Here is an 18,373-nt window from a genome sequence, read left to right as displayed (position 1 = left end):
TTGTACTACTTTTGTGTTGCTTTCACTTTATTCGACATGTCAATACAAGAAGAAGAAAGAAATAACTGTTTTAAGGATGTCCCTCCCTCCTCAGTCCTCTCCAGTCTCCTCTGTTCACAAGTAAGATGAAAGATTTTCGCGCCACAACTTGACAACTCCTTGTTGCTACACCTTTCCCAATGCTAATCAATAATCTCACGCCTCGATTTTCATCCTAAAGAATCCAAGGATTCCCCTCTCCTTGGATTGTTGATGAACCATTATTATCAAATAAACAGGAAGCATATCATTTAAATCAGGAAAATTACGTCTATACTCTACTTACATAAATTATTCTTGCTTTTTAAAAAGTCACGCATACATTTTTTAGAAATATTGACATCATTTACATAAATCATCCTTATTTTTTAAAAAATTTACGCAAATACTTTAAAAAATATCAACAATACTATACAAACTGCTCCTATTTTTTAACTAACAGGCTGGTGTTTGTAATAATGCAAAAGACAAAAAATAATTTATATAAATATATGATAAATGAAAGAATGTAAATATAATCATTCTTTTAAATTATCTAATAGTTGACATCTCCAATAACTATCTCTGACTATTGTATCCACTTCCGAAGCTGGTTTAGCTATTTATATTGTGTATTGATAGAACTGTGGTGCATTATTCCGTATTCCTGTGTCATCTTAGAAACTATTACACGGTAATCAGTAGTCGGTATAGGTATCATGAGCTCAATAGCCAGAAGAAACATTCCAGTTATGTCTATCACTGGTTCCAAGCTTGTTGAAGAATAACCAATGAAATATACTGGCAAGTAGGAAGAGGAAAGAGGGGTTGGGAGTTGGGAAAGGATGGTAATATCCATGTTCACGGGGATGGGAAAAACAAACAGGAAGATTTAAAGAAAACTGTTGCATACTATTGAAGGGAAGTTCTTATCCCAAAATACTTTCTTGCCCTGTCACTTGTTTAATAATTAGCCACATTTAGAATTTTATATGGAACCAGTCAACATTATTCAGCAGGGATAAGAGAGTTTAAACCAAAACAGCGCAACAGTCTAGTCAAACAACTACTCAGAAACTGAAAAGAACTCATGAACCACGTTTCTTAAATTAGATATTGATTATGAATCTAACAATTATAAGTCTTTCTCGTATAGCGGGAAACATAATTTAGGCTATAAATAACCATTTGAGGAGAATGTACCCACTTGGAGGGGGTCAAATAAAGAGATATATGAAAGGTGGCCTCATGATAAATTACTTTTCTCTGATCAAGGATGATTTAATCATCAGAAGCCAAATAATTAGAAGTGCAGACATCGAATTGCCGAGTATTCAGCGTCTTAATACAGCTACTTGACTTAACTTTTCAGTGACATTCCCAAGACCGTTCATGATCCTCATCTCCGTAAAAATCCCATTGCTTGGTAAACATTACTGAGAGTAGCATCTGCTATGGCTGTGGCTTTACTAGCACCCTCGGCCAAGATATTGTCCAAGTAGGCGGTATCAGACATAATCTCTGCATAACGAGTCTGCAAAGTAGTAGATTCAGATAACAAAGAAGACACTCAAATATGGTTTCAAGCAGCAGCAGAGGCAGGTATTAACAAACAACTAAATAAGATTTAGCATTTAAAAAGAACCTAAGTGGTTTAATTTGATCTAATAGGGAATGAAAAATGTTCAGTAGAATTCTCCTACTGCTTGGTATTTAAGGTCTTAGCCTAAGAGGAAAACCTCCTTTGAACACGTTCAGCCACAAAATGCATTTATAACCAAAGAAAATATTATATTTCAATTCGAGGACAGTTGACACAATACACTTTCTGACCAGGAGAAAATCCATGCAGAAAAAATTTGGATGTTAAGATAAAAAATTGAGGGTCTTAAGACAGTTGAGAAGTTTGGTAAGAGAAACACAACAATTACTGTTGTTAACTTTACTTTCCACTAATTAAGTATAGAAAAGGGCCACTTCGGTACTTCTGCTACATCATGTTTCTCTTCTACTACAGTTCAATTATCCTTAATAGTCCCTTTATTCTAACAGAAGAAAGACAGAAAGTTTTTCCTCTGTTTTACCTTGTATTCTTTTTTCCTCCTTTGACTCTCTGGTTTTCTTAACTCTTATAGTGTAAACCTGTTATGAGACTGGTTTCCATTGTTATAAATCTTGACCAAACATCCTAAGATTATCTTGCTCGTGTACTTTGTGTGTCACACTTCAGACACGTGCACATTTTCACAGGAGGTCATTCAAATTTTTATTTCTTTAAGTTTGAATATAGTTATGTTCCCTTAATCTGATTTAGTATATTTACATAAAGAAAAGTGCTCCTATTTGTCCTTACTGTATCGCCTGAATTGTTCCGCACTGGAACCCAAATCCTACAGTAGATGTTCTAGAAACTCAATTGTTGAAGGTACTGGTGAATATTTAATGATGGCATTGACATGCTAACATTTCAATAGAAACTAAACAGATGGCATCCTAGTAGCCCTTCAAGTTGGAAATAGCCTAAAGGCATTACTCATAGGTGAAAAGAGTAAATTTAGATAGAGTTTCGAAATCAAATAGAGTACACTGTTTGTAAATGTGGTTATCAAAGACATTAATCTGCAAAAGAAACCTGGATTGGATGTAGATGATCAACTAAAGCATCAGTAAGCAGAGTTTTGAAGGTTCCCCAATTCATATCTTGGCATTCTTCCACAACTTCCTGCACCAATAGCTTTTCATAAGAAAACAGCGAGATAGCTTCTTAGTAGATATAAAGTGAGAGCAGGAAATAATTTATCAGATTGAGCTTTGAAATATACATTGAACTCAACAGTGAAGTGACTATATGAAGAATGAACTTTTCAGAGAATGATATATTTTTATCAAGTTAACCAAACGTATTTCCACTGTACATACTGCTACAACCAACCATGGTTTCATCTCAAACGCCCTCATGGTGTACCAACTGGAGGAAGGTAACACTTGCTGACAATCATGTAGGTTCCATAAAATTTAAAAAGAAAAGAAGTTCCATCAAACCCTTAAACTAAAATATCCATACTCACTTTGAATGAAAGATGAGTCACAAAGTTACTAGAGTTCATAAGCAAATAAATTTTAGGTACAAGCAACAGCAACTTTCCCTGCATAGTTTGAACTAGATTACCTGTTTTGTCTTGCTGGTAACGAGCTGGTATATCGATAGAAGGTTGTTACATTCAGGTCTTTCTGGATTGTCAAATTCCAAGCTGCATATTTGCACAATAGAGATGCGATGGTTAATCTCGGTAATGCGACTAAAAGACTAGGAATAGATAAATATATTTAAGGCAATCCAAAAGGAATATCGCAATAGACAAATAGAGAACTCTAACCCCGGAAATGAATCAGTCTTGCAACGTTTTATTTTGTTGGAAATTACCTGCAAGACCAGCAAAGGAGTGAAGTTGGGCAAGTACCATCAGAGGATGATGGTAGCCACTTGGTACCTATAAACCTAATCTTCAACATGGATATATAATAACACTTAAAACAAAATGAACAAGCCTGATATATTCATAACTCTAGTCGATTTTGGCTGTGAACAATTTTACAAAACACACACTGGAGGATCCTCATAGGGGTAACGATGGGGTTTTCACTTTCCAATTCTGAAATTGGGTCCCAGAATGCTTATGTAATCTTCTCCCTCTAAAAGCAAAAGACAGTATAGTAAAGAAGACTGGGATATGCCATAGGGATATCATCCAGATTGTTTAGATAAACAGTAAAAACTATATAATGATGGTTGCCCGCAAATCTCTAGTATCAATAGTAAATAAGAAATCCACACTGGCATGCACTTCCCCCCTCTTTGTGTCTTTTAGCCAACTAAAATCTTTATGAAACCAGCAGAATGCACATATTTCAGTCACAAACAAAAGCTGCAAATAGAAAATATAGTAGCATTTCCCTGTTACTAAATTACTAGATAAAGACATATTAAAAACTTATGAGGACTGACCATATTGATCAGAGAAATGAATATAAGCAGAAATGATACTCACATCTTTCGGGTCTAGTAAATTGATTCGAGATTGATCAGATGGTGCTGATTTGGACATCTGCAGACAAAGATCATATGGTTTAAGTCAGAATTCGGTAGAATGGACGGTAGCCATAAGTAATATTTAAGAAATCTTCACAAACCAATTAAGTTTTATCAAATGCAAAATCCAGATGAATTCATCTGTACAAGAGAAGAACTACTTCAGAAATTTGCAGATGACACGTTGCACATAATATCTGAAGCATAATAATAGGACAAACAAGCTCTTAGAAAAGATCTTTGTTTCACCAGAGAAAGCTCAAGTTTAAGGAGCTTACAGTTCATATAAAATATCAATTCACAACGTAAAAGAGCAAGAGACATCAGTACCAATACTCAATACAAGAATCTCTTTTCACCCTCTCTCTAAGGGGAATTCCAACTTTGGTTCTAATTTGAAAGAGGATTATGTGGGGACGCCCTCATCACAGCTTACATTACCAACATCACGTTTAGAGACTAAATGAAAAGACTCAACCCATCAAGCTAGAAACAAAACAGCATCTACCTATAATAGAATACATCAATTTGAATTGATGGAATCTGTGGTAAGAACTAAAAACTTCTCAGTTTTCCCCAGAAATGCAGTGTCTGGAAGAGTCCTGAATCCAATTATGAGGCATGCACAATTCTCTCCAATTAATATATTATTTTTTTCAGTTTAAGTTAGTTAAGCATTTCAACTAGTAATTCCACTCTTACGAGATACAACCTGCTGATTTTCCGTACTATTGTATTGGCAGTAGCAAAAGGAGTTGCAACCTTTTCAAGTAACTATTCTTAAAACAAAAATGACGTTTTTCCCCTCTAACAAGACATGACTATTTGGGAAACATCCAAAGTTAAGATCATCCAACCACATCCTGATGTCTAATGACAGTTTTAAGTGTGCAATAATTTCATTTATGCATCAGTAAGTTGTCAATACATTTATTGTAGAAAAGACACCATATCTTTCTGAAAAATGTTCGTCTAAACAGGAAGATATTAAAACTCAGAACCTTGGAAAGACCATCAGTGAGAGACATCACACGAGCTCCAGTTGGTGGAATAAGGGGTTCAGGAACCTACATCCATCAAGTAATTGAGCATAATAAATGGACTCTCCAACTTGTAATGTATCTTCGATTTAAATCATATAACTAGTCAATGACAACATTGCACCTTAAAAATTGCACCACCTCGCCTTTGGCCGGAAAATTAAACAAATCATTTAGGTTTCCTAGCTTCCAAGTGAAAAAACATAGAATAACAGGAAAAAACTATTGGGATAAAAGGTTAACATTATAGAAGGATAACAAATGTCCACTGCTCATAAATTTTGAACTATAATGCTTGCCTTACCCTCCCAGCTTCTTCCACTTCCTTCCTCCATATAGGTAGTTAACACGTTCAGCTAATTCTCGAGTCAACTCGAGGTGTTGCTTCTGATCCTCACCAACAGGGACAAGATCAGACTGCACAAGAGTACTACACTCTTTGAGAACAATGAATATTCAGGTTCAGGCAATTCAATAAGAATCATGTCAGAGAGCAAGTACGTTTTGGCAACTATTGTTGTACCAAAGAAAGTGAAAGCACAAGTCTCTTCGAATTAAGAATATATAGTGCAAAAGTTAAAACAGGGACCAATATTAAGCATTTAAATAAAAGGCATATTATACACTAATCCTGCAAAAATAAAGAATTACCTGATACAAAAGGATATCAGAAGCCATAAGCACAGGATAGGTCAGAAGAGCAACCCCAACATTGTCATCCCCCTGCAAGCAAAAAGTAAGACATAAGTAATAATAAGGACAACACTGCACCAGGTAAGGAATACATTTTCTAAGGATGTTGACATAGATGACTGCTCAAAACATAGTTCTTGGGGCATGGAGAATGATTTAAATATAAGATATTCTATTGCATCCGATTAAGAATTCAAATTTCAATGAATTCACATCGATATCATTTCGCATTTACAATGTTCCACATCAATATGCAACATATTATATCTTGTAAGAGAAAGAAGCAGCCTACTTTACCAAATCTAAAGGACTAAACAAGCATATCCAATTTTCAAACTAACAGGTTAGCTGCCAAAACACCACAAAATTCAGTTTATAGAAATCAATAAGATCACGTTGTGATGAATGAACAGCAATCCACATCAGATCTACTCCAGCTTCCCTTAAAAAATTAACATTTTAAAGAGAATTCTCACGTTGTTAGCATAGAGCTTTTCAGGATTACATTTAACCTAGGGAAGTTGATTTACAATTAACTTAGTGAAAATGCAATAACCTATAAATGTTTGCCATAAAAAACACACTTCCATACATATATGCTTGGACCCACCAGGGACATCAAGAATGCTTCCAGAGTATGTTGTGCTGGTTGTCTGTTTCACTCTTTCAATTTCTTCGGTTACCTAACCTAAGTATTTATAACTACAGTTCAACAGCCCTCTCCCCTACGCAATTCGGAAAACTGCTACCCAGAGCATGAAAAGAATGTGGCAAATTTTGATTTTATTTACTAGAAAGGAGCATTGCCATCCGAAACCCATGCATCTTAAAAAACAGATTTGAGCATATGAACAATAATAACTTATGTCAGATGCAGCTGGGGGATCAATTCCAGAAATATCGCTGAATTTAGAACAAAAGAACCCTAGTCAACTGTCCGCGCACCACACTATAGCTATGTGTTTGTCTGTGTGTGTTGATATAATAAAACAAAAAAATAAGGAAACCAACAGAAGAAAGGTATTGGACAGAAGGCATTAAGTTGCCTCAATATGATGATCAAAGGCAGTTTAAAGATAGGTGTCAAATTACCTTTTTTTTGTGGTAAACCGGAACATGGTGAACATAAGATAAGTACATGATTAAAATTGCATATAGCAGAAAACTAACCGCCTTTCGCGATTTCTCTTTAAATTGAATCATTCTATTGAGCCATCCAATTGGGGTGGCAGAACTCAGCAACCACATCAATTCTACATGAGCACGAACATGAGACTGCACAAAGACTGAGGCCTGTAGTTGGAAAATGGACACAGAGCTAGGGTTAGGAATCTTATAGCGAATGATCATCTAAAACAATTAAACTTAAGGAAACGACATAGGGAAGACCTTGGAACTATCCACACCACATGCCAAATAAAGAGCTGCAGTATCTTTTGTTGCTTTTGATAATTGTTGTGTCTCATATGGCAAAGTTATCTGCAAGAAACAAATAAGAGTGGTCTATTTTAGAAATAACAACTGAAAAGTTTAATAAAAACGAAGTCCACTGGGAGGGCAGAAACTCCGTGGAAATTAAGCCATTAGTCAAAATTTAAAGTTTGTTCTGAAGATCATAATTTTGCAAGCATAAAATTCTTCTCTAAGTAGTAGCCATTGAGAGCTATAATTCAAGTGCTATAGTTTAGGGCATCAGGTAAATGGATTGGTATCTAATTATAGAAAGTAAGACATCCAACACAAGATCAGATGAGCATCACTTTATCACACAGGAACACATTGGGTCATTAAGGAAAAAGTACGCCAAATGCTACCTTGCAAGTCAATCAAACAATAATAACAAGATATTCAAAACATCTAAAGATTTTAGAGAATTATGTGAAGATATCAATTCAAGAAAAAAGGACCAAAATGCATTTCAACAGCAATGAACATAAGGCAGAAATTAGAGCATACCGCATGGAGGTCCACAATGAAAAAGAGAGTCTCGTATGTATTCTGCAAGGACCAAACATGAGGTAAACAACAGCCCTGACAGGGTATTTATACTTGGAGAAAATTGAACACGAGTTTATTTAATATTTATTAATATTGTAGCAAGATTTCATTCTAAGACACCAAATGTGGTGGCCATGTACCTAAAGCATACAAAAGTTCAGCTGGGTAGCGGTTATATGCATTTTGTATGTATACCCGCACAAAAGAGCATGTTAAACTCACAAAGATCTCGGATATGCCATTGCTAATCTATGGACCTAGTAGAATTATAACATGCCCCACCATTTTTTTAAAATAGTAAAATACTAACCATGATGTCTTATTAGGGTTCCTTAACTAACTCAGGAAGCTTGCCCAGAGGGCTGATAACAGCATGGTGGGGGAGGTCTACCAAAGTTCTCTCCTCCCCTCATTCCACCTGCAACTACCACAAACATCAGACTCTAAGGCCAAATTCGTCACCATCATAGAGAACTGCTCAAAATGATATGTTGGGACACACTATCTAACTTATCAAAGACTTGAACCTTATTCTTATATAATGTTGAAAACAAACCTGCAAGTCAATCCAATTCTTTATGGCACCAAGATAGTTGCCAAGATGTATGGATCCTGTGGGCTGGACACCAGAGACTATTCTCTTCCTATAATTGAAGGAATTATTATTTGGTCAGGTCAGATCAAATAATTTTACTGCAAACATAAGGCAATTAGACAATTTGACTTAGTTAAAGCTAAACGACATGAATTCCCTGTTGAGGCAATTATAGAGCATGACTTCTGACATAGATTATTATTTAACAAACAGATAGGAGCGTCTTAGCATATAGTCCATGCATGTGCCCTTGTATTTGCTAAGTATCAAGCAACTCAGCTTCATCAAGTACCTGAATTCTACCCATGTTCTTAAATTAACACAAGAAGATGAAAATATGTTATGGCCAAAATGAGACTAAACTAACTAGTGTTTGAAGAGTTTGATCTCTGCAATTATAACTGATGTATGGAATCATAATTGAGCATAGACAGATTGAGTTTGCAGCCATAATAGGAGAGACAATCAATTTTTCACCTGCAGCAACACTACATGCCTCCATAACTTCCATAGACATGATATCAAGGTTATATAAGAGGATTTCATAATCCAAATTGTGGAAATTTTGATCAGCCAACATGAGGTACATTGAAACCTCATCAAAATGAATGCAAATAACGACTGGGGCAAATTTAACTTCAAGCATCAGATCAAACAGTTCTCTATTGTTCTCCAACTTTCAAATTGATAAAAGATTTCCAGAGCACCACGTAAGAAGGCAATGGCACTATAAGTTTTTCACAAGCACTCCAGACTAGTCAGAGTTCCCCATGAACAACAAAACAAGTCGCTAACCATTACGCTAGATATATGACAAGCAGTCTCCCAAGTGTCCCTTCCAACCTGATAATAACAATCAGCCAGAACAACTATCAAACCATCATATCACACTCCAAAATATGCACCACTCCAACTATAATCTAGGTGAATAAGTTGCAATTGCAAAACGCAACAAACTCAAAAGAAATTCATTCTCATTCCAACCTCAGCGGAAAAGGATGGTAGAGTGCTTGAATCAACTAACTAGAATGCACGAAATAGGAATGCTCAAATTTGAAAGGAAGTAACTGTAGTTCCAATAATAGGGATTCAGTTCCTTCTATATACACACGGAGCCAACAACAAAATCAAATTAATTCAAAAAAAAAGAAAAAGGAAAAAATATGGAGAAGAAAATTAATTAGTAATACTTTACGGAGCTAGAAGAAGTCGCAGAAGTCGAAGGTTCAGAAACTGCAACGCTGCAAAGGCACCGGAAGTTCTCCCCAGGCCGTACACGCCGCTGCTGTTGCACCGCACCCGTTCTACTCAAGCATTTGCTCAAATGAACACCGCACGGCCTACTTTGGAAACAAATTAGATTAAATGAAAGGATTTACAGCAAATGTAATGAACATCATGAAACAGCAAAATCAAAGGTAAAGCAAGTAAACATACAATGAGGAGATGGAGCGCGGATAGGTGTTTGAGAGGACGAAAAAGTGAGAGAGTATGGAGCGCCCCATTGTTGCTGCTGCTAATGTCTCAGCTTCGTCTTCTCGTTTTGAAAATACTGATATGGTTTTGAAATCGGACCGGAATCCTACGTGGTGACCCGGATCAGCGTCCGTCTATCTTCCGGTTAAGGTGTACAGCCAACGGGCCAGGTATATGGGCTTCCATTTAATTAACTCAGCATATTACCCAATATTGATCAGAGGCCCAAAAATGACAGCGGCTCCGTGTTACTTTCCAAGCACAAATGTGGGGGCTTTGAAGCAACTAGTTATAAAACATTCACTTTGGATAAATTACAAATAACTGTTTGATATTCAATATAATTATGAATATTTTTATTATTTTTAAAAATTATTGATATTCTTGAGTTTGATAAAACTATATAATTTTTCAAAAAGAGACCTGTAATTATCAATTTTGATCTTGCTATAACTTTTTGTAAAAAAAACTATTAAAAATAATGAACGTGATGGATCGAAAATTTTGTAAAAAATTATTCACTTAGTCCATAAAAATTTAAAAAAATTAATAAAATTAAAATTTATAATCCACAGTAATATTTTTGTTAGTTTACTGCAAGACATGGGTGAAAACCTAGTGTAAATTACGAATTAAGCTAATTATGTATGACCGTTAAAATTAGAAAATATTGAAAATTTCAAATACAAAAGGCATAATAGAAAATTAGTTGTAATTTACTCTTCATTTTTTCAGAAGGAGATTAAGGTAAATTAGTTGTAATTTACTCATTCTTCCTGTATTAGTTGTATATAAAATATAGAGCACCCACTATCAAAATAAAATTTAAGGTAAATTGCACTCGACAATGCTTAAAAAATGGTTTGACATTTGAAATACTTTTATACTCTTTGCGTGCCAAAGTACAACATCACTACAATGATTGAAGGATTTTTACAAAAATTCTAAGATCAAACAAGAATTAACATGCAAAATAAGAGTAACACTTTGATACTTAAATCACTGAATAAGTGATTGGGAATACCGAAACTAACATAAAAACAATGATTTAATAATTAAAGTAACTCGATAAAATATCATAATAAAGTGATAATAATCGTGTGAAGTGCAAAAATAAGCAAGAGACATGCTAAAAATTAAGAGAAGAAAAACAGTGTGCGAGTGGATAATACTTATTATAGTTAAATTTGCACAATAACTTCTATTTATTGGTCTATGGGGAGCAAAATTTGAAGTGGATGCAGCTTGTGATGTACAGTTGGAAAGATGCATGAGTTAGCTAATTGAAAAAAAAAAAAGGAAATTGAGATTAAGACTTATATGAAATGAGATATGATTGTTTGAATTAGTCATGTCCAGTTATGCGAATTTCATTTTACCTACTGCTGGCAGGTCAACTGCCGTCTGTCTAGAAGGAGTTTGTTGGAAATCTTTTGATATAATGTGACTCAATATATCAAAAATGTGTAAGATGTGTCATTCTTGCAGTTTGTCGAATCATCTCGTTGAATTTATCTTATTTTTTGACATTTCAAGTTAGTGTAAATAGATGGACTATGAGGCTAATATTTTACTCATAGGCATCAAAATCAAACCTACTGAGCTAATAGGTGGAGGCGTGGAGCCCTGCCCCCTTAGCTTTAGGTTCGAGGAAATATGATCGGAAGGTACCATCTTCTTTAAAAGGAATATCAAATATTGTCATTTGTTTCAATAATTTTTGGTCAAATTGTATTTTATACCCTTATATTTTTAAAAAACAACTAAAATGTTCCCTATATTTTAAAAATAAGCAAAAAAAATTCTTGTGATTTCAAAAACCCTAAGCGCCCCCTTTCCGTTAGAAACGAACGGAAAGGGAGGGGAAGGGGGCTAGGGAGGGCGAGGGGGTTAATTTTTTTTTATTTTTTATAAATAATAATTTATAATTATAAGTATAATATATATCAAAATTGATTAAATCTTAACCTTAATAATTTAAGATCTAAAGGTTGAGATGTGTTGATTAAATACTACAGCTATTATTCAATTAAAAAAGATCAAACGAATCATGAAAATAAAAATAATATATAATAAATTAGGACATAACGATATTTTAACAAAAAAATTAACACTATTAGTTTCAGTTAACGGTGAGGGACAAGTGCATTATATTTAAGAAAATATAGAGTTTTTTTTCGTCTATTTTTAGAATACAGAGGAATTTTTAGCTGGATTTTGAAAAGGGGTGATATGCAATTTTGGCCACATTTTTTAAGCCTTTTTAAAAACAATGTAAAACTAAAACTCTATTTTTCAAAATCTAATAATAAAGGAAAATGAAACGTTCATATATGACGTTTCAGTACTACTACTCTGCACGGCGGCAGCGCACTCAATTTCCCGCACTTTCGCTGGTCATACGCCCGCGCATAAAGAACCAAAATCACCTGAGAGATCGAAATTTGGGAGCGAGAATCGAATGGAAGACGACGGAATTCCAGAGAGTGAAAGGTTACAGATCGAGCAGATTATGGAGCTCGAATCTGAGGAATTAGAAGTCGAAGAAGTCGACGAAGAGGAAGTATCGGATGAAGACGAGTAAGTGTTCGATTTGCTGTCAGATTTTTTATTTTTTATTTTTCTCAATTTCATTTTTAATTGCTTTGTTGCTCACTTCCGAAGACCTGGTGTATGAGTCAAGTAATTGAATTAGATTATTGTTTGTTAATTCCGTTTGTCCCTGGGAAAGGCAAGATTATCATGTTGGATTTAGGGTTTCTGAAGGTTGACAAGCAATTAGATTACATGTGCCTCTTAATTTCAAGTAATTGATAAGCCCTATGCATTCTGTATTTATGTTGTTTATGCATGTGCGCATGCAAGTATGTGTGTGCTTAGAAAATAAATGCAATTAGTGGACAATGGGTATTGCTCGTGTTTGCGTGGGTTTATCACGTCAATACATGTTCACCATCCGTAAATGAGCAAATTGAAGCGTAGCATAATCCTGGTTAATATAGGTGTTATTGTAGTTATATCTGAAATCAGCGACTCCTATGAGATTGTTACCAGTTCATGTTATAGGCATAGTTCAAATAGCTAATTGTCACCGATGTTCAAACATTGTGGAAAATAACAAATGGTTGTCAGGCAATTTAGTTGCTGATACGGCAGAATAAGTGCAATTTTCTCATAGTCTTGTCATTTTCAATTAACTAAATTTGATGGTTTTCTTGGGCATTTGCAGCCACCATAGCTCTGCAGGAGCTTCTGCATCTGGTGAATATACATATGACACCTCCTTAGTTGCCATGCATTCATATCTTGGTGGTATGGAAATTTTTATAGATTTTCCTTTTTGCGTTTTCTTCTTTTTCAATATTTTTCTTAAGGAATATGAAATGTTGAATCACTTACCAGTCATCCATGCATATCAGATGTTGAAGACACTCACAATAGGCTGGCTTTCTTGGATGGTGGTGCTGTCCTGACCCTTCCTCTGTTTTATCTGGAAGGTACTTAGTGCCAAGATGAATAGTCTCATTATTATTATCTTTTGATGTCAGAAAATCCAATAAGTTTCCGGTGCTTCATAATGCCGTACTATTTTAATTCTTGGTACATCTTGAAATGACAATATATCTCAGAGCTCGATCCTGCAAGACATATCAATTCAGATATGGAATATTTGCAAACTATTATATGGCAGAGATGAAGCCCCATTCCCTTTTGAGAGTCTTTTGTATTCCTTAGTACTCGTCTTTACATCCTGTATTACTACCCTGATTTCAAATTGAGGCAGTTAACTGCATTGTAATTTTGAATGTCAAGAAGAATAATGAGTGAAGCGTAGGACTTCTGCCATTACTACTATATAAAATAGTCGTCACTTTGCTAATTAATAATGGTGGAATAAGTTGTAAGAATTACTCTTCTACAGTTTCTAGGTTGAGTAAAAACATAACATTAACTAGTAATGCGTTATCCTAGGTGAATTCTCCATCTCCATTCACACCTGCCTGTGAGCCTGTCATTCTAACAAGAACAACTAACACATAGCGTCTCTTTTTTAAGATGAATTATTTTGTTTTGACCTCCTTTACAGGAGTTGTTTTATTCCCCGAGGCAACACTTCCTCTCAGAGTTGTATTTCCTAATTTTATAGCTGGTGTTGAGAGAGCAATGAGACAAGTTGATGCTCCTTATACAATCGGTGTGGTATGTGCTGTGTATAGTCCTTGCTGCAAATCAACTCTCTTTTCCTTCGTTTGTACCTATTTGGTAGTGTTGCCATGTGTTGGCTATTTCTTTCAGGTTCGTGTTTACAGGGATCCCAGTAATGGCAGAATAAGGCTTTCGACAACTGGGACTACTGCTGAGGTACAAAGCAGATCTCTTCTTTCAGGTTCCCCTTTCTCAGCTTTGTGTTCTTGGTGATGGTTTACATTTTCGCTCATTGTGAAATCATTGATGCCTTGCACATTCATAGGATTTGGCGGGCAGTTTTTTATATTTTTCTGACCTTAAGATATTCCTCATTTTTTTTATAGTTATCTGCAGAATGCTGCTTAAGCTGCTTAAAGCTAACTATTCCCATTCCAACCCTGCGATAAAATCTAACAGGCCAAAATTGGTTATTGCGGGCGGTGGTTTTATATTTTTGTGACCTTAAGATATTCCTCAGTTTTCTAACCTTAGTTATCTGCAGAATGCTGCTTAAAGCTAAACTATTTCGGTATTTCCATTCCAACCCTGCGATAAAATCTAACAGGCCAAAACTATTATAATCCATTTAGCAGTTGAAAACACTTGGAGATCACTGAAAGTAAAACATGTTTTACGAATTAACTTTAAATATAATTTATGCTACTCCATGTTTTTAAATACAGTTAATTAAAAAATAAACTAAGAAAAGTATAAATAAAGAAAATAACACTAATGTCACTAAAATTATCAATAACCATAAATTTTATTATTTATATATACAGGACAGGTTTTCAGTGGGCTGAGCAAAGCCTGCAACCCAGCTGTAACCTGCCAGGTTCTCAATACCAAAGCGTCATAATCTGCCCCATAACTTATTGGGGGTTAACTCGAACCCCACTCCATCTTGGCAACATTTAGTGTAGAAATGACTTTAATGCAAACCCCTTATCATCTCTAAGTCTCTAACCACAATTTCACTTTTTTTGTTGTGGCTTCTCTTTATTTTTCATGGATGCTTGGAATCTAGTATGGCATGTTGTTTTATATTTTCAGTGTCTCCTCTTCTGGGGCTGATCCTATGAAATCAATCATTCTTATTTCTTTTCAAGCCTCTCCTTAAACCCTCTGTTGTAACTGGTTTTATTGTAGATCCCTGAATTCTCTATTTAGTATGTTGAGCTGCCGTCTGACACATAGACAAACAATTTCTTCTATCACTTATGGAGAGAGTGGAAGACTTGAGCTCTGTTTCATTCCTTGATCTGGTTCCATGAATAAATTTTTCTTACTCTTAATAGATTCGGCAATATCGAAGGCTGGAAGATGGTTCTGTAAATATTGTGGCCCGTGGACAGCAGCGTTTTCGTCTAAAGCGTCGCTGGGTTGATGTAGAAGGATCAGTAAGTACTTAAGAAATAAAATCAAGCTTTCATGTCTATTTATTATGGCTGTTAACTTTCTATTATTGCTTGCTGCTCGTGAATAGCTATGTGGAGAGGTCCGTATCATTCAGGAAGATGTGCCACTAAGAACACCACGAGAAGCTGTTGGTAAACTGGCCCCATTAAGAAACTCTCGAGTTAGGATGACGCAAGCAATGCGTTTAAATGGTTGTCAGCGTACTCGTCAGAGCTGTGAGGAAGGAAATGATTCTGATGCGATGTCAGAAGGAAGTTTCGAAAGCGAACTTTCATCTGCAGAACGAAGGTTGCACCAGTATGCTCTTGTCTCTGGTCGTAGCTCTGATGTATATGATGAGTCGGTAAGTAGTGACGATGAGAAATTTGAGCGACATTTCGAAATTCAACCTGAAAGATCTCCATTAGACAACTATACAAGGTCAATGCATTCAGATTACAACAAACAGAATGCTGATGACAGTCCTAGAGTTGGGAAGAGGCCCTTCTCGTATGTCCAACCTTGTAACAAGGTAGGATGGGGAAAGTACACCATAGGCCCACTTCGTGATGTTCCAAGAGCTTTCTGGCCCAGTTGGGTCTATCGCATGTATGATTCCTATTCACTTGCCAGGAAGGTAGCAGGTAACTTTTTCCTCCCTTTCAATGTAGTGTCCATGTCTCATTATGCTTGTTTAGTCTCCTCTTAGACAGTATTCTGGATCTGGAACATTTGTTCCATGTAAATATCATGCATACGCAACAAAAACAGGGATTGGAAGTGAATTTCTTTTTTCTATACCGAAAATCTTTAAATGTCTATTCCGTTAGGGAATATTCGTTTTTTTTTAATCAGGTAAAAAGGTAGGTATCCGTAAAATATCAAACTGGATAAATGAGAAAAAGAAACTTGGTTTTAAAGATTTTCTTTATTGTAATATTGCAGAGAGGTGGAAACAGGTTGTTAAATCACCAAACATGGACAGCCTTGTCATGAAACCGGATCTTCTTTCATTTCACGTTGCTAGTAAAATGCCAATATCTGAATCAGCAAGGCAAGAGCTCTTGGAGATAGACGGAACAACTTATAGACTTCGCAGGGAAATTGAGTTACTTGAAAGTTTTGATAAAATTCGTTGTAAAACTTGTCAGGTAATATAGCATGCCATTGCCAAGCTCTCTCCATTACTGTGCATTAATACCTCCCTATCAATATATAAAACTCCCACTTTGTTTCTTAGACTCTTTCATTTCCTTTCTGGAATAATCCTAATATCTTTTTGCATATGTTACATAGTTATTTTTAGTTTTATTAAGATGTACCTTTACTTAAGATGTATTCTGTATTGTGCATACAATGGAATTATTAGAGTACAATGGTAGAATGTAGAGAGGCATAAAGATTCCTCTTTTTTTTTTTAAAAAAAAAAAAAAACTCTCTTGGCTTTTATAGAACCATGTGCCAATTAAACTACTGAACAGGCGAACTTGGATGGGTAATGGGAGTATGTGTACATATTGTGTTTTTATTTGTGAACTTTACAGTCTATGTTAGATGGTGACAACATTTTGTTTATTCCTGTTTCTCATAGACTCTCATAGCAAAGAGAAGCGACATGTTGGTGATGTCTAGTGATGGTCCACTTGGTGCTTATGCTAACCCACATGGTTTTGTGCACGAGGTAATGACTCTTCTCAGAACAAATGGAATAGCAGTGACAGGACCTCCAGTGAAAGAATTCAGCTGGTTTCCCGGGTAAGTTTTCACTCACTTTTATCACTTTAGATGTCTCCTAATTTAAGGTATGTGCTGAAGTTTCTTTGAAGCTGGCAAACTTGCATAGGCGAACTATTTTGGCACCACCTAAGGTGAGGTAATCACTTTGAAGCAAAAACGTGGTCACCTTTTTATGTTGGGTAAAGTCGAAAAGATTGAGAAGCCTTCACGAGCTCGAAGTTAATTGGGAATTTTAGAATGGATGAAGTATTTCATGATTGCTCCATCGAAATGATGTTGCATCTTACTTTCTAAAAACTGTTCTGTCCTACCATCTCCATGTTATGGAAGTGGAGGAAACATACTACATGTCCTGTACTTTCGTGGTTTCCCTGCCATTGTTTCCTCTGGTGTTAATTGTTTCAAGTAATTGAACTCTGCTTTTGCTTTAGCTTTAGATGAACGAATTTAACATTTCTAGAGATATCATGTGTTTGTATGGCTGCAGGTATGCATGGTCAATTGCTGAATGCATCACATGTGGAACGCAGTTGGGTTGGTATTTTTCTGCCACAAAGAAGAAAATGAGGCCCCAGGCCTTTTGGGGCATAAGGAGTTCACAAGTTGTGGATGACGCAAGCTAATAAGTGTGTCACTATATGGCATCAGATACTGCCTGGTGCAGATGAATCCTTCAGATTCTACTTCTTGTCACAAAGTTTCACGTCAATGGTTGTACATCTGTGTAATAGGTTTCATGCAATGTGTAGGCCTGAAGGATATTCATAGTTTCATGAGAGTTCGAGTCTTCTACAAGTGGACTGCTGCCAATGGTAATCCTCGAGAAGGATTCAATCGGATTGGAAGCTTCGAGTGAGTCGTTTTTATGAATGTGAAACAGAGTTGAGGTATTACCTGGCACTAAGTACATTGTAATAGTGCTCTAATTTCTAGTTTTCGTCTTGCTATAATACATCTCTACTGTCTCATTTGCACCCATCCAAGAATGCCAAGATGTCACAATGCAGCCAATGCACATATTTAATAGTATTTAAAAGATATGGATGTATTTAAGAAACTTGAACAAGATGTACAAGTATGTCCTGAACGTGAATTTTAGTCAAGAAACTGCAATCAAAAGCATAATGTCAGAAAATAGAA

The 18,373-nt window shown here is 35.6% G+C and overlaps 2 protein-coding genes across 4 annotated transcripts; one reads left to right on the top strand and one right to left on the bottom strand.

The window, feature by feature from the left end:
• On the bottom strand, nt 1,120-9,997 carry LOC105173095 (tryptophan--tRNA ligase, chloroplastic/mitochondrial). 2 transcript variants are annotated; one of them, XM_011094855.2, is made up of 15 exons: nt 9,872-9,997; nt 9,625-9,774; nt 8,396-8,483; nt 7,798-7,839; nt 7,231-7,320; nt 7,012-7,134; nt 5,800-5,871; nt 5,453-5,565; nt 5,273-5,294; nt 5,110-5,175; nt 4,068-4,124; nt 3,396-3,442; nt 3,188-3,269; nt 2,651-2,740; nt 1,120-1,552 (listed from the first exon to the last, which is right to left on the bottom strand). In XM_011094855.2, the coding sequence occupies exons 1-15, from the start codon at nt 9,937-9,939 to the stop codon at nt 1,418-1,420; spliced, it is 1,245 nt and encodes a 414-aa protein (XP_011093157.1). In that variant the 5' UTR covers nt 9,940-9,997; the 3' UTR covers nt 1,120-1,417. The 2 variants fall into 2 exon arrangements, with proteins under 2 accessions (XP_011093157.1, XP_011093086.1); XM_011094784.2 differs by having other exon boundaries at nt 9,625-9,777; nt 9,872-9,996.
• Nucleotides 12,260-18,209, top strand: LOC105172947. 2 transcript variants are annotated; one of them, XM_011094674.2, is made up of 10 exons: nt 12,260-12,490; nt 13,140-13,222; nt 13,330-13,407; nt 14,058-14,110; nt 14,207-14,272; nt 15,397-15,498; nt 15,585-16,140; nt 16,442-16,647; nt 17,088-17,251; nt 17,721-18,209. In XM_011094674.2, exons 1-10 carry the CDS (start codon nt 12,372-12,374, stop codon nt 17,854-17,856), a joined length of 1,563 nt encoding a protein of 520 aa, XP_011092976.1. In that variant the 5' UTR covers nt 12,260-12,371; the 3' UTR covers nt 17,857-18,209. The 2 variants fall into 2 exon arrangements, with proteins under 2 accessions (XP_011092976.1, XP_011092907.1); XM_011094605.2 differs by having other exon boundaries at nt 13,998-14,110.

The sequence above is a fragment of the Sesamum indicum genome, linkage group LG1, assembly GCF_000512975.1.
Source record: "Sesamum indicum cultivar Zhongzhi No. 13 linkage group LG1, S_indicum_v1.0, whole genome shotgun sequence".
NCBI classification, from domain to species: Eukaryota; Viridiplantae; Streptophyta; class Magnoliopsida; order Lamiales; family Pedaliaceae; genus Sesamum; species Sesamum indicum.
Note: the sequence above shows the minus strand (reverse complement) of the source record. Positions and strands in the feature narration are given on the sequence as shown.

Bases quoted from the DNA above. Each gene is read 5' to 3' on its own strand.
- LOC105173095 (XM_011094784.2), bottom strand. From the start codon at position 9,939: ATGGGGCGCTCCATACTCTCTCACTTTTTCGTCCTCTCAAACACCTAT. The intron at 9,778-9,871 runs GTATGTTTACTT...TTGTTTCCAAAG, and splicing joins CCGCGCTCCATCTCCTCATT to TAGGCCGTGCGGTGTTCATT. The intron at 7,840-8,395 runs GTTTGTTTTCAA...TGGTCCTTGCAG, and splicing joins AGAATTGGATTGACTTGCAG to AATACATACGAGACTCTCTT.
- LOC105172947 (XM_011094605.2), top strand. From the start codon at position 12,372: ATGGAAGACGACGGAATTCCAGAGAGTGAAAGGTTACAGATCGAGCAG. The intron at 14,111-14,206 runs GTATGTGCTGTG...TATTTCTTTCAG, and splicing joins CTCCTTATACAATCGGTGTG to GTTCGTGTTTACAGGGATCC. The intron at 16,648-17,087 runs GTAATATAGCAT...TGTTTCTCATAG, and splicing joins TTCGTTGTAAAACTTGTCAG to ACTCTCATAGCAAAGAGAAG.